Source organism: Ipomoea nil, unplaced genomic scaffold (assembly GCF_001879475.1).
Source record: "Ipomoea nil cultivar Tokyo-kokei standard unplaced genomic scaffold, Asagao_1.1 scaffold3314, whole genome shotgun sequence".
Lineage (NCBI taxonomy): Eukaryota > Viridiplantae > Streptophyta > Magnoliopsida > Solanales > Convolvulaceae > Ipomoea > Ipomoea nil.
Genome location: NW_017619742.1, coordinates 6858986 through 6875129, shown reverse-complemented (window position 1 = coordinate 6875129; position 16144 = coordinate 6858986). Strand labels below are relative to the sequence as shown.

The 16144-nt window shown below is 31.5% G+C and overlaps 1 protein-coding gene across 1 annotated transcript; it reads left to right on the top strand.

The window, feature by feature from the left end:
• Positions 1 to 6698: 6698 nt before the first annotated feature.
• LOC109169481 lies at positions 6699 to 7378 on the top strand. The gene is made up of 3 exons (XM_019318362.1): positions 6699 to 6997; positions 7069 to 7209; positions 7365 to 7378. The coding sequence occupies exons 1-3, from the start codon at positions 6850 to 6852 to the stop codon at positions 7376 to 7378; spliced, it is 303 nt and encodes a 100-aa protein (XP_019173907.1). The 5' UTR covers positions 6699 to 6849.
• Positions 7379 to 16144: the final 8766 nt, after the last annotated feature.

Sequence of the window (16144 nt, the reverse complement as noted above, 5' to 3'; positions counted from 1 at the left end):
GGGTTGACGTTATTATGTGTATTTGTTTATATCATTATGTGTATTTATTTATACAATTATGTGTATTTTTTTATACAGTTATGTATTACATTAGGACGCACGATGCAATGCGCACCCTGGTGCATGATATAAATTGCCGGTAAAACACTATATTTTTAAAAATACAATTTGATAAATATCATAAATTAATTAGTACAATATCATTTCTGTTTATAATAATTAAAGAAAAAATAAATAATTCAAATATGTGAACCAATGATTTCAAAATAAAATTAATATATAGTTACAAATAAATATAGCATTATTAGATGTACTTTAATTAGTTTTAATTTTCTTAATGAAATGACTTTTCTTTATCAATTTTTTATGGTAGACTAAGGGAGTGTGTGGGCCGCTGGAAAATATTTTAAAAATAAAAATACTTACTAATAAAAAATAATTTTAAAATATGTTTTAACCCCTCATAACATGTGTAAATCTTATATTTTTTTAAAAATACAATTTGATAAATATCATAAATTAATTAGTATAGTATCATTTTTGTTTATAATAATTAACGAAAAAATAAATAATTCAAATATGTGAACCAATGATTTCAAAATGAAATTAATATACAGTTACAAATAAATATAGCATGATTAGATTTAATTTAATTAGTTTTAATTTTCTTAATGAAATGACTTTTCTTTATCCATAGTGTTTGGATGGCTGGAAAATCTATAATCTATAATATAATTAAAAACAAAATTCTATTTACTTGATTTCCCGCTCAAACAATAGTAAATAGTAAAGGTAAATTAAAAAACGAACAGAAATATTTCACAATAATTCTCTACATCATCATCAATTAAAAATGGAACAAAAATGAGGTAAATTGAAAAATAAATGAATATTAATAATTGACTGAAAATTAAAAATGAAAAAAAGAAACAGAAATTAGGTTAAGTGGAAAAGAAATGAATATTAATAATTAACTGAAAATTAAAAATGATCCATAATTGACTAAAATTGAAAAGAAAATTGTCAGATTATTGCATTTTAATTTTCACAATAATATTACATAGTAGAATAAATCAAAACACAATTATATCATAAATCTTTCACAATTTTAAGCAATGGAACAGAAATTAAAAATGGAACGAAAATATTTCAATAATAATATTCTACATCATCAAGTAAAAGTAAATAAAAAATGAAAAGGAAATATTTCAATAATAATATTCTACACCATCAATAGTAAAGACATATTTTTAACAATAGTAAAGGTAAACTAAAAATGGAACGGAAATATTTCAATAAAAATATTCTACATCATCAATTAAAAATGGTTCGGATAGGTAAAAATATCACTGCATCTGATATTCTAATTGACCAATTGACTGAGAATAAAAAGAATAATTGCCTGAAAATGAATCTGATATTACTAATTGACTGAAATTATAAAAGGAAATGAATATTAATAATTGACTACAAATAAAAAATGATCCATAATTGAAATGAAAAAATAAATTGACAGATCATTGCATTTTAATTAAAAAATGAAACAGAAATTAAAAATTGGACGGAAATATTTCAATAATAATATTCTACATCATCAATAGTAAATGCATATTTTAAACAATAGTAAAAGTAAATTAAAAATACAAAGAAAATATTTCAATAAAAATATTCTACATCATCAATTAAAACTGGAACAGAAATTAGGTAAAAATATCAATACATCTAATATTCTAATTGACTAATTGACTAAAAATAAAAAAGAATAATTGGCTGAAAATGAATTTGATATTACTAATTGACTGAAAATATAAAAGGATTACTAATTGACTGAAATTCTACCATTATATATTTTTACCCGAGTCACTCATCCTTTGGGACTAAAGGTGTTAGCTCTAGACGAAGATAGACAAGATTGTGTTGTTAGTATCAATGTTGTCTACAAAGAGGTTTCAATAGTATGTAAATACAATCTGTGATATTATGTTTTTTTAAATGGCAAAATTGCTATATATCTAGACAAAAAATATATTTTCCATACAAATAAATTAGGATATCAATTCATTTTTATAACTGAGTTGCTAGAGAACGAGCACACTTGATTAATTTATAAAAGTACTGAACAATGATAAATAAAATCTCCAAAGTTACAGCACCGCATGTGTACATTTACATATTAGCTATTAATTTGAGCAATTAATAACATAAAAACACATAAATGATCCAAACCATACTTTCAATTGCACTATATAATCTTTGATGTTCTAATTTAAATAATTATATATCGATCCAAATATTTTTAATATATTACAACAAATTCATTCCGTGCATCGCACGGGCGCAAATACTAGTAATGTATAATATTATTATTCAAATATTTTCCTCTAATTTTTAATTTCCATTCCATTTTTAATTAAAATGCAATGATCTGATCATTTCTTGTTTTATTTTAGTAAATTATGGATCATTTTTATTTTCAGTCATTAATATTCATTTCCTCTTATATTTCAAGTTAATTAGTAATATTATAATATTATATTCATTTTCAGTCAATTATTTTTTTTAATTTTCAGTCAATTAGAATATAGATACAGTGATATTTTTACCTAATTTCCGATCTATTTTAATTTGATGATTTAATATTATTAATGAAATATTTTCGTTCCATTTTTAATTTACCTTGACTATTTTTTAAACTATATTTTTACTATTTGATGATGTAAAATATTATTATTATTAAAATATTTCCTTTCCAATTTTAATTTTCCTTTACTTCTAAACCCAAAAAAAAAAAAAAAAAAAAAAAAAAAAAAAAAAGACTTTGGACTTCTCAATACTTACCCAAATTGATGGGCAAGCAATTATGTTTGTAAGATGAGCAATTATATAAAGAAGCTCAAGAGCTCATCTTTTCAAACATTTTCAATGTGGGATCAAAATGATCTAACATCATTTACAAAAGGGGCCCGTGGCTCCCTTTTGTCTTCTTCTTATTATTTTTAATTTTAATTTTATTTTGTATATCGTTTGTTTAGATTATTATTATTATTATTATTATTATTATTATTATTATTATTATTATTATTGTTATTGTTGTTGTTGTTGTTGTTGTTGTTGTTGTTGTTGTCGTTGTAATTTGATTATTGATAAATTCATCAAAATTTTAACAAATTCGTCATTTTAACTTTAATCAAAACACCAAAAAAATTATATAATAACTCAGTAATTTTCTCTAAACATGTAAAAACTAATGTAACCCATACATTTTTTGTTAATCTTTCACAACCCCACTAATAATAAATAAATAAAAATTAAAATAAGAAGAAAAATTTAAGACTTCTTAAATAAGAACCTTTTGACTTCTCAATATTTGCCCACATTGATGGGCATGCAATTATGTTTGTAAGAGGATCATTGCTCTCTCTTTTCAAACATTTTCAACGTGGGATCAAAATGATCTAACATCATTTACAAAGGGAACTTGTGACTCCCCTTTGTCCATTTTTTTTTTAATTTTAATTTTATTTTGTATATAGTTTTGTTTGGATTATTATTATTATTATTATTATTATTATTATTATTATTATTATTATTATTATTATTATTATTATTATATTGTTGTTGTTGTTGTTGTTGTTGTTGTTATTATTGTTGTTATTCTATTTTGATTATTTGACAAATTTGCCAAATTTTTAAGAAATTCGTCTGTTTAACATTTTATATTTAATCAAAATACTAAAAATGTTATTTAATAACTTAACAATTTGCTCCAAACTGCTAAAAACTAAAACAACTCATATACATTTTGGGTTAATCTTTCTTAAACCCCATAATAAATTAAAAAATTGAAAGAAAACAAAAACTTAAATAAGAAGCCATTAAGATAAGGTTTCTTAAATAAGAGCATTTTGACATGTTGGTCTTCAATAGGTTGAGAAAGTTTACATGTAAAAGGGTCAATCGAATAATTACGTTATACTATGGAACTGTGTCCACCTTGCAAGGTGGACACAGTTCTATGTTCATAATTACTGAACTATATGTTCATTATTATAAAGCTATATATTCATAATCTTTGAACTTCATATTCATAATTATTGAACTATCTTCACAATTACAGAACTCTATGTTCTTAATTATTGAACTATATGTTCATAATTATAAAACTATATATTCATAATTTTTTAACTTCATATTCACAATTACTGAATCTCTATATTCATAATTACATAACTATATGTTCACAACACTATGTTCATAATTATAAAACTATATGTTCATAATTTTTGAACTATATATTCATATTTATGAACAATTTTAGAATTGTGTCTACCTTGCAAAGTGGACACAATTTCACAGCATAATTTGTCGGGTCAAAAGTACTTAAGAAAAAAAAAAAAACCTTTGGACTACTCAATACTTCACATATTGATGGGCAAGCAATTATGTTTGTGAGAGGAACATTGCTCATCTTATATAGAGGAGCTCAAGAGCTCCCATTTCTAAACATTTTCAATGTGGGATCAAAGTGATCCTACATCATTTACAAATGGGGGCCCGTGGCTCCCCTTTGTCTTTTTTTTTTTTTTTTTTTTTTTTTTTTTTTTTTAATTTTTTTAATTTTAATTTTATTTTGTATATAGTTTTATTTGGATTATTATTATTATTATTATTATTATTATTATTATTATTATTATTATTATTATTATTATTATTATTATTATTATTATTATTATTATTATTATTACATAGGGTTTTTAATATATTTGAACAATAATATTATCAATTATATTATAGAATATAATACCATACACAATATTACCAATTATGCAATATTACCAATTAATAGATTTTATTTAATTTCCATGTGACATTTACTTACCAAATAAGTTTTATATGGTGCTATTTGTATATTGATAAAATTACAAAAGTGCTAGTACGTACTTCTTCCCATATATATATATATATATATATATATATATATATATATATATATATATATATATATATATATATATATATATATAATGGATGATATTACAAAAATACCCTTAATTTTTGGGGAAAATATTTGGCTAGGAGGATTTACTTTTAACTACATATAGATATAGATTTTTATTGCCTAAAAGAATTTTTCAAATAATTATACATGTCTAATTCTTTTTAAAGCTACTGACTCTATTACATTGTACTAATATAAATTTACAATAATAATTTATTAATATAAATTTACAATTATAAATTTGTATAAGAAAAACATATAAACTTCTAGTAAAAAAAAAAAAAATCTCTCCATTTTCTTTTTCTCTTTCTTCAATGTCACATTCCTACTCTCTTTAGAAAAAAGGCAAGGCAGGATGAGAAATTGCGTCAATCTACAACGTCCTCACCCCTCAATTCGATTTAGCTTTTGCTTGATTGCTGTTTTGCCCAACGAACCACGTAAATCATAAACGTTGTTTGTTAAAAAAAACATTGAAAGTTGAATGACATGTACAAATCACGAAGTCAACATACTAACTCTAAGTTTCATAAAATCTTACAAAATTATCAAAATCACCGTTGTTATCATCCTCGATCGCATCTCTACGCTCTTCCATAAAAACTAAACCATTAGGGTTCTGTTTCCAAGCCTCTTCCTCCTCAATTTTCTTTTGCTAAAACAAAGCCTCCTTAAGTATTTTCAAGCTCATACCAGACGATATAAACTGCAAAACATATTGAAGTGCGGGAGAATATAGTTAAAAAAAGGTAGAAAATTCATACGAAAAGAAAGAAATGATGGGATGGAGAAGCCCTACCGATGTGGAGAAGGAAATGATGGGGGATGCTAGGGATTGAAAAAATTATGAATTTGTATTTATAGGTGGAAATTACTAATTCAAATGGAAAGTATAATAATTTGTAATTAAGGTAATAACATCATCATCATTATTATTATTACTAGTATTTTCTTATGCGCGATGCGCAAAAATTAGGTGCCCAATATTATTATTTTATATCAAGATTTTTTATATTTATTAATAATAATAATAATAATAATAATAATAATAATAATAATAATAATAATAATAATAATAATAATAATAATAATAATAATAATAATAATAATAATAACAACAACAACAACAACGATAATGATGTAAACATTTTTATACATTCGATATTTATATTGTATAAAATAACTCCAATTATAATGTATAAATATTATTATTATTTAAGAAGATAAGAAAATATATCGTGGATGCATGTGCATAGTAACAACAGTGGAAAAGATAACATAAGTTATAACGGTAGGGGTATATTTGTCCAAAATATTATAAAGTACAACCTTTATAGCATAATGTATAAAAAAATTAATGGAAAAAATGGACATAAATGAAGGGTATAACCTTCATTCACACTTATTATGTTTTGGAATAAGGGTCAAATAAGCCATTGAACTACACACGAAGTTGCAATTAGGCCATCCAACTTAAAAAACCTACAATCAAGTCCCTGAACAATACAAAAAAATACAATTGAGTCTAAAGTGACTTGTTGACCTGAAATTCGCTGACATGGCAGTTAACAGATTAAAAAAATTAATTTTTAAAATTAATTTTAATACTTTTAATTAATTAAAAAAAAAAAAAAACTCCCTTCTTCTCCGCCTGCTCTTCTTCGTCTCCGGCGAAGACAAAGACAAGTTCAGTGAAACAGTGGCTTTGTGAGTTCGGTGAAAGGAAATGGTTTCGGTTTTGGATACAATGCCCAGATGGGTTCCGGGATCCCTTACAGGAGTACTGTGGTAATGCCGGAGAGTTTTTTGCCGTTGAATCGATCTCTATTTTGTGAGTCTGTCCAGGGGAAATGTCAGTCAATACTGAGAGTGGGCTTTTGTATAATCTCCCGCCGGAGGTTTCGAGAAAGCGAAGTAGAGAGGAGCAGTTTATTGCCTCCGCTGAAGATGTGGCGCCGCTCTTGCAGCAATATCAATTTGAAATTGATTGGATTGTTTGTATGTTTTTTTTTTTTTTTTTTTTTTTTGTTGGATTGGGTTGTTCTGATCTTTGTTTTGTTTATCTATAGATGAGGAAATTGAGAATGAAATTGGAAGAGAGGCAGAAGCAAGAAGCCAGAATTTTGGTGGCCGCCATTGGAGAAGATGTTATGAAGAAAGTGAGGGAGAAAGACGAACAGATTCAGGGAAAGCTGAATTCGGAGACCAAGGTGAGTTTTTTTTTTTTTTTTTTTTTTTTTTTTTTTTTTTAATATATAAATAAAATTTTAAAAATTAATTTTTTTTACTCTGGTAACCGCCATGTCAGCGAATATCAGGTCAACAGGTCACTTTAGGTTCAATTGCATTTTTTTGTATTGTTCAGGGACCCGATTGTAGCTTTTTAAAGTTGGATGGCCCAATTGCAACTTCGTGTATAGTTCGATGGCCTATTTGACCCTTATTCCTTATGTTTTTAGATTATTATTATTATTATTATTATTATTATTATTATTATTATTATTAGTTAAAACGCGTACAGAATAATATTCCTTGTAAATCACATGAGATATCGTTTTATTTAGGTAATTGATTTGTTGCCATTATTATAACAATAATTTAGCTTACCCCGGATAATTTGTATATATTTGTGACGCATTATTTTCTTTACACACAAACGAATGAACACATCTTTGGAGATTTTATTGTTTAATTATTAGACAGATGGCGTAACCATTATTATATAATATATATTATTTATGCATAAAATGTTATGAATCTATATATAACTACTAATTTAAAAGGAAAGTATAATAATTTGTAATTAAGGTAATAACATTATTATTATTATTATTATTATTATTATTATTATTATTATTATTATTATTATTAAATGAATGATGAATGATATAACATAAATGCCTTTAAGTTTTGGGGGGAAAACTTGGTTAGGAGGATTTTACTTTTATATATATATAGATATAGATATAGATGATATAGAACATTCTACCTCGTTGCTTCAGACGTCTCGCATGGCTGCTGGGGTTTTTTGTTGCTTTGCTTAAAGGAAGAAGATGATGATGGAAATAAAAACATGGACCGGGTCAGGCCCATTTTGGGCAGACCTGGTCCATTTATTTTTTTTAAATAAAAGAATCTTTGGGCCTATGTGGTTTATTTGGGGCCTGTTTCAGCTTTTTCATCATTGTATTTAGACTTCTTCTAGTCAATTGATCAAATTAATTCCTCTTTTTGTTATTATTAAATTATCATTCAATTTTGGACAAATATTAAGTTTCAAATTTTCTATTTAAATTTTAATTTAATATTAAAGTGTATATATTAAATTTCCTTAAGTAATGCAATTTATTTAGGATATATGAGTCAAGAATATATTAATATGCAAATCCAAGCATGCTACGCATATTCATAAATTATTGTTGTAATTATACATTCATAATAGCATGCATTAAGGTTGGATTTAGCATATTATTAACTCATAAATTTTTTTTTTAAATATCATTCAATTTTGGATCCTTAGGTCAATTTTAGGTATTATGACCTACTAAAGAAGTTGTGTTTGGTTTCCCCTTAATTTTGAGCACATTCTAGTTTTATGTGTCTTTGGGACTTTAGAATCTATTTTTTTAAACAAGCTGTTTGGGACCTATCTTGGGTCATTAAACTGTTAAAGTATGGATCCCACCATTTTGATTGATATTTAAATAATAATTATAGCTCCTTTTGATTATAACATGTTTATTCAGTTTTAATTATTACTAACTACGATGTTTTGGTATTCATCGTTAGTAATAATATTAAGTTTTGGGTCTGTTTCAGTATTAGACCATTTTTCATTCATGTTATAATCCATTTGGGCCATTGAGGTTTATGAGCCTAATTTGAGTGATTAAGTGCTATAATTATTGTCTTGGCCTGTTTAGAGACATTAAGGATTTAATTGTTATTTTGGCCATTAAGAACTATAACTATTATTTAAGTTGATTAAATTTTTAATCTATCAATAGTTTGCAGGGCCTTAATAATAATAATATTAAGTCTTTAATTTATGGCAAAAGCAATATAGTTGGTATATTGTCTCTATAATGGTAATTTGGTTATTACCTTAACTTCAGTCTCCCTAAGTATCATAATAGTCATGATTAATTATTATGTGGTAAATTGAAATTAGTATTTGGCATCCCTTAATTACAGTTTTGCATTTATTGTAATTATTATTAATTACTGTTATTAAGTTTAGGGGCTAATCTCATTTTATTACTTTTCATAATAATTATCATTTAATGGTAATCTGCTATATTTGGTACATTGGTATGATTACCACTTCATTTTACATGACTATTAATGTTGGTAATTAAGTCCTACCAATAAATTTTTAAACGTACCATTGGACGCTGCATCGAGTTTGTTGACACCGACAGTGAAGATTGGGAGAATTCTGGAGTTTTTCTTCTCTTGTGGATCGTCATCGTTGTTAGCGCAATGGAGAGATGCGGTTTGCATCATTAAGGCTAGCCATTAATTATCTTTTATGGTTATTATTGATAATTAGTGCTACAATTACAGTTAACCGTTAATTTGGACTAGTCACATATTTTACCTTTAGAAAAATTGAAACATTTAAAGATGCATTACCATACTTTAGTTTGTCATTACTAATGTTAATAGTGATTATAATGTTACTTATTGCTATTAATAATTAGTTAATTAATGATGACATTAATATTGTTATGGTATTCAGTTATGCACCTTGAACTGGTTTCAAATAAATTTATGTGACAATACTCCAATTCAGAAAATAATTTTCTGGACATTAATGTTTTTCGGACTTCAAATTTTATTACGTTTTCAAAATTTTATCAGAAAACGTTTATAAAAGTTAGCGGCTGTAACCATTGTTTTTCCATATTTAGTCTCCTACCTAATGTGATAATGTTATTATGGCTATTTATTGCTATTTTGGTTATTTGCAATTTTGTCATTAATAATAATAATATTATCAACTGGGTTATGTGGAGTGATTTTGAATCAATTTAGTAATTTTGGACAAACATATTTTTCAGGCAATTGACTTTTGCCATTAATTCCATAATTCATTTAGTTCTTTGAATTATGATTGCCCATATTTGGTTAAGTATGAATAGATGAATATTTGGTTTAAATTCATATTCTTTAGTTGGTTCACACTCTTTAGATTGTTTATGCATTCGATCACATTAAGTGCATAATATTAAGTTTGATTATGCAATTAAAGTTTGTGAGATTTTGATTTACAAATGATAGCATATCCTTTTGGTTTGATATTGTTTGAATTGGTAAATTCAGTTATTTCTCATAAATTTGATCTTTATGCATTAAAACATTTTCCATGGGCTTACAGTTTAAAAATTTTAAAGTATATATTCAGTACATTATTATTCAAAATGCTGGATCTCTTTTGGTTTGAACTCATCGGTGTTTGAATATTAAGTTTATACTTTAAAATCTCATATTGTAAATTGCTTTAAGTTATGCAATTTATTAGGAATATATGAGTTTAATGTTTAATTTTATGCATATTCGTCCTAAGCATAATATTATGTTTTAAATTATGCAATTTTATTATGCCTTTAGCAATGCATACTTTGAGATGGAATTATATTAGTTCCTATTTAAGTTGGACTTATGCATAAACTTTAGTTGCGGTAGTGCCTGAATTTAAGCACATTTAATCCGCTAATTTAGTTCACCATTTAAGCTTAATCATTGGTGAACCCTACAGTTTTCTGGTGTATACCATACAGTTTACTTGTTTATACCCCAAACAGTTATACATTAAGTATATATGAATAGGGAGACATACTAGTTTTAATGGCCATGACTTAAGAACATCTTGTGCCACTAGTCTCCTTAAATTGATACTCAATATATTTAAGGAATTGGTTTTCAGTGAGACTTTGTCTCTAACCACCTTTCCTGGGAGTATATTTAGTTTTTCCCATCACAATTTGGTATAATCTGTTTGTCAAAATTTTAAGTATTCCTTGCCGATGTGATTTTATTTCGGTTCATTAAAGAATAGCCAAAGCATCTTTAATTTACTAAAATATCTTGAGTTTTCAATCTTGGTTAATTAAAGAAATGCTACAGCATATTCAACTACCTAAGATTGTTAAGTTTCGATCACATAAAGTTTAGGCAATGAATTGATAATTGTCTAGTGATCTTATAATTTTAATTTGGTTTGAGAGTAGCCACAACATCCTTAATTTGTTAAAATTATATATTAAGCGGTTTATTTTGATCACATAAAGTTTTGGACATATCATTTGTGATTTTTTTGAAGGTCAATCTTGCGATTGTATTAATGAATCAAAGCCGAAATAGTGTCAGGTGGGATAGCATCCCAGTACATAGTTTGATCCTGAGTAAATGCTAACGTAGCTAAAGTATGCGCATGTAAATTAACCTGCCTAGAAATATAATCCAAAGTAATACGATTAAATAACGACATAAACGTCCTGCACTGGTCAACTGTGACCCCAACGTACGAATGGATTGGCGTATGATGGTGCCTGAATATCGCTGCCAATTCCATGCAATCCATGAGTAAACTTACTGATGTGGTGTCCCGTTCAAGTAGCCAGGACAAAGCCTCCTTGTATGCCTGAGCCTCCGCCATAAGTGGTGAAAAACAAATTGGTAACTTGCCATTCCTCGCTGCCACAAACGAGCCATCTGGCGCTATAATTACCATGCCGTAAGTAGCCTCGCCCGTGTCGTGCCGGAAACCCGCGTCCACATAACATCGTAGACCACCCCCTCCTGAACCATTCACGTGGTCCGTCGCCGGTGTCGGGTTGGTTCGGCCAACATGAGCAGTGCCATACGCCTGCAGTGCTACGGTGGCTGCTCTGACCAACCGGGCAGGCCGCATCATTGATCCCTTCCAGACAGCTGAATTCCGGGTTCTCCAAATATAATATAAAATTGCTACCATTAACCGGATCTGCTCCTCCGTCAAGACTGTCATAACCCCTTTTAGCCATGTTGTAAACGAGTCTGCAACAATATTAATAATAGGTAATTGTGTTATATTCCAAACAAGTCTAGAATATTCACAAAGCACTAAAGCATGTAACACATCTTCATGATCTAAACCACACATAGGGTAAGTTGGTTCCACCTCCACCCTTTTAAATATCAAGTTAAGGGTTGTTGGCAAATAATCACATATGGCTCTCCACAAAAAAGTTTTCCATTTCGGGGGTACTTTTAATTTCCACATTGCGATCCACTTATCAAAATTCGCTGGATTATTCTCATAATCTCCCACAATATGCCTATAGGCATTCTTTACTGTATATGTCCCCTTTGGGTCACTCATCCAATACCATGAGTCCTCATACTCAGGACTAACAGGGATCATATTTATTCGTTCCACATCTTCAGGAATAAATAAATCAGACAGAATGTGCGGATCCCAGGTATGAGTCTGTAAATCAATTAGTCCTGCAACTCGCGCCTCTCTCAACTGTTGCGGCATTTCTGTTTGAATCAATGGGCTAGGATTGCCTCGTAACCACGGGTGTCCCCATATTAGGGTTGTCTGTCCATTCCCAATCCTCCTTCGCACCCCTGAGACTACCATTGCATGGGCCGCCATTATACTTCTCCAACAATAACTCGGGCAATTACCAATAGTTGCATCTGTAAAACTGGTTGTGGGATAATACCTTGCCTTGTAGATTTTGGCTACAAGTGTTTCTGGGTCTGTTAAAAATCGCCATGCCTGTTTACCTAGCATTGCTATATTAAAAGCCCTCAGCTCTTTAAAACCCATACCGCCATACTTTTTTGGTATGCACAACCTGTCCCATGCCTTCCAATGTATTCCCCTTTCTCTTCCACTACCCCACCAATATTTATTCATAGTTCGCTCAATTGACTGACAAACTGTCTCAGGTAACAAAAAAACACTCATCGAAAAGGTAGGCATAGATTGTGCTACACTTTTCAATAATACTTCCTTACCAGCCTGAGAGAGTAGCTTTTTACTCCACGAACCAATTCGCTGCCTGATTTTTTCCTCCACATACGAAAAAACAGCTCTCTTGTTTCTCCCTACAAAAGATGGTAGGCCCAGATATTTCCCAAAATTTGGTGCTTGTACCACCCCCAGACAATTCGCCACCTGTGCCCTGTCAGCCTCCTGGGTATTTCTGCTAAAACATATATTTGATTTATTATAATTCACTATCTGGCCTGACAATTTCTCATACCTTGCAAGGCACTGCCTTATAACTCCTGCCTCCTGGGTATTTGCTTTAAAAAATAGGAGACTATCATCCGCAAAAAATAGGTGTGATACAGGCGGTGCCCCCCTTGCTACTCTGCACCCATGTATTGACCCTGCCAACTGTTCATACTGTAATATCATCGAGAGAGCCTCTGCACAAATAATAAATAAATACGGAGAGAGCGGGTCTCCCTGCCGGAGTCCCCTGGTTGGTTTTACGTGTCCCCCTTCTATACCATTAATCATTACAGTATAATTAACAGTCCGTTACACACATCATAATGAGCTTTACCCACTTCTCACTAAAACCCATAACAGTCAGCATCCTTTCCAGAAAGTTCCACTCCATTCTATCATAGGCCTTTGACATATCTAGCTTTAATGCACTCCATCCCACTATACCACATTGCTTTCTATTCAGATAATGCCCCACCTCCGCTGCCACCAGGATATTATCCGTGATTAGCCTTCCCGGGATAAAAGCACTCTGGGATTCTGAGATCAATCCTCCCATCAATGTTTTCATCCTATTTGCTATCATTTTGGCCATAATTCTGTAAATGACATTACTCAGTGCGATCGGCCTTAAATCTGCTACTGTCTCAGGCATCTCCTTCTTCGGTATCAAGACAATGTTAGTATCATTCAATCCTTCAGGGAATACACAGGAATTCAAGGCATTAATTACAAAACCAGATACATCTCCTCCCACTATCCCCCAAAACTGCTGGTAGAAACCCGGGTTCAACCCAACCGGCCCCGGTGCCTTATCCGGATACATTGAAAAAAGAGCCTCTTTAACCTCATTAGTTTCAAAAGGGCGGTCTAGCATCACATTCTGCTCCAACGTTACTCGTGGGGTTAGGACTCCAAAAAGTGGATCATTACAACTCAGTTCATTTGAGGCAAAAATATTTTCAAAGTAATTCTGTATAACAACATGCATATCATCCCCCTCCACCCAGTTACCAGCATCACATTTAATAGTAGAAATAAAATTCTTTTTCCGGCGTGCAGAAGCATACCTGTGATAAAATTTTGTATTCGCATCAGCCCCGCGTAGCCAGTGTTGCTTGGCCCGCTGCCTCCAAAACACATCCTCCTGGGCCTCTACTCGTTTCATGGTATTCTCAATCTGTTGGTACTCAGCGAGAGCTACCAAATCTCGTCTATTCCTTATGGCATCTTGCCTCCGCTGCAGGTGGTTAATTCGCTTTCCAAATTTATGGAACTGATCTCCACCCCACCGCATCAACTTTTCTCCACACAACTGCTGGCAGTGCAGCAATCCCTCCGTTCTCCCCTCTTGCCAGGCCGTTTCGACTACTCCTTTGCACCCCTCATCCAATAGCCAAGCCATTTCAAATCTGAACTTCCGTGGTCCCCTTCTCCTTGGCATGCAAATCGCATTAATACTGAGGAATAGGATCGAATGATCCGATGCCCGAGTTCGAATATTTTCCAGCATTGCATTCTCATTGAGCAGACCCCAATCATTCGTTATTAAAGCCTTATCCAATCTCTCCTCTATCCAATTCGGCGTCCCCTTCCCCTTCTGCCACGTATACTGATGGCCCCTCATTGGCATTTGCATCAAACCACAGTCATCCAGAGCATCTCCGAAACCCCGTAACAGACTATTAGGATACGGATTTCCCCCCTTCTTCTCATGCTGATATAGTAGATTATTAAAATCCCCTATCACCACCCAGGGCAATAAGGATCTAGTCTTGAGAGTACCAAGTAAATCCCATGTCTCCTCCCGCCTACCACGCTCGGGGATACCATAAATGCATGTCATGCGCCATAACTTATTAAACAAGCTAACCTCCACATCAATATGACTCTGCGAATAGCTTAAAAATCTCACCGTATTATTCTTCTTCCACAAAAGCGCCATTCCTCCACTCAAACCATCGTTATCAACATAAAACAAACCTTCATAGCCAAGCGTAACCCGGATCCGTTCTGCATGTATCCGTGGTACCTTGGTCTCCATCAAAAACACAAAATCAGGCTTCTTACTGGACGCAAGGCCCACAATCTGTCGAACTGTGCGTGGATTGCCCAAGCCACGACAGTTCCAGCTCAGAGTACTCATGATGATGGGCGGGGCTGGACACCAGCTCCCGCCATGGACAAGTTTTTTGAAACAGCTGCGGTTGTTACCTCATCGTTTCCACTTCCCTCTCCCCCCTCGGTTCCATGTCTACGACGCTTTGCCGTAGCCACCACCACCTCATCCTCAGACATACTCGTGGGTGTGACAGCCCCACTTCCCTGTCCCCCATCCACTACACGTGGCTTGACTCCCAGTGGTCGTGGTTTCCCGCCTACCGGAACAAGCCAGCTATCCCCAACCGCTCTAGGAGCGCTCTGGGATCCACCAGCTCGCAAATCCGGACCGTACAGGTACCTTTCGACTGGAATTCCAGCCCCCCTAGCGTGTATGCAGAAAGTATGCAAGTGACCCATACAGCCACAAAAGTAGCAAAACTTATGCAGCCGTTCATATCTAAAATTTACCCATGCTGTAGTCCCATCTCTCTTCATCAACCTCATCCTCCTTCTAAGCGGCCTATCAACCGAAATTGACACCCGAATACGGTGAAACGTTAGCCATGGCGCCCCCTCAAACCGGTCATCATGTTTAACAAAAGAGCCCAAAAAATTTCCTGCCTGCTCCAGGATTGCATGCGACGTGTACCCCTTTGGCATATCATGCAACTGCACCCACATGTCAATCATATCCAGCTCCACATCCACAGGATTTACCCCATCCAACACCTCCCGACACACAAGAGCATTATTCTCAAAAGCCCAGGGTCCCCCATTCAGCACGTATTCCATATCCGTCTTATGGAAAA

What these genes read in the sequence shown, in the direction of transcription:
- LOC109169481 (XM_019318362.1), top strand. Translation starts at nt 6,850, where the DNA reads ATGTCAGTCAATACTGAGAGTGGGCTTTTGTATAATCTCCCGCCGGAG. An exon ending in TGAAATTGATTGGATTGTTT is followed by an intron (nt 6,998 to 7,068) that starts GTATGTTTTTTT and finishes GTTTATCTATAG; the next exon opens with ATGAGGAAATTGAGAATGAA.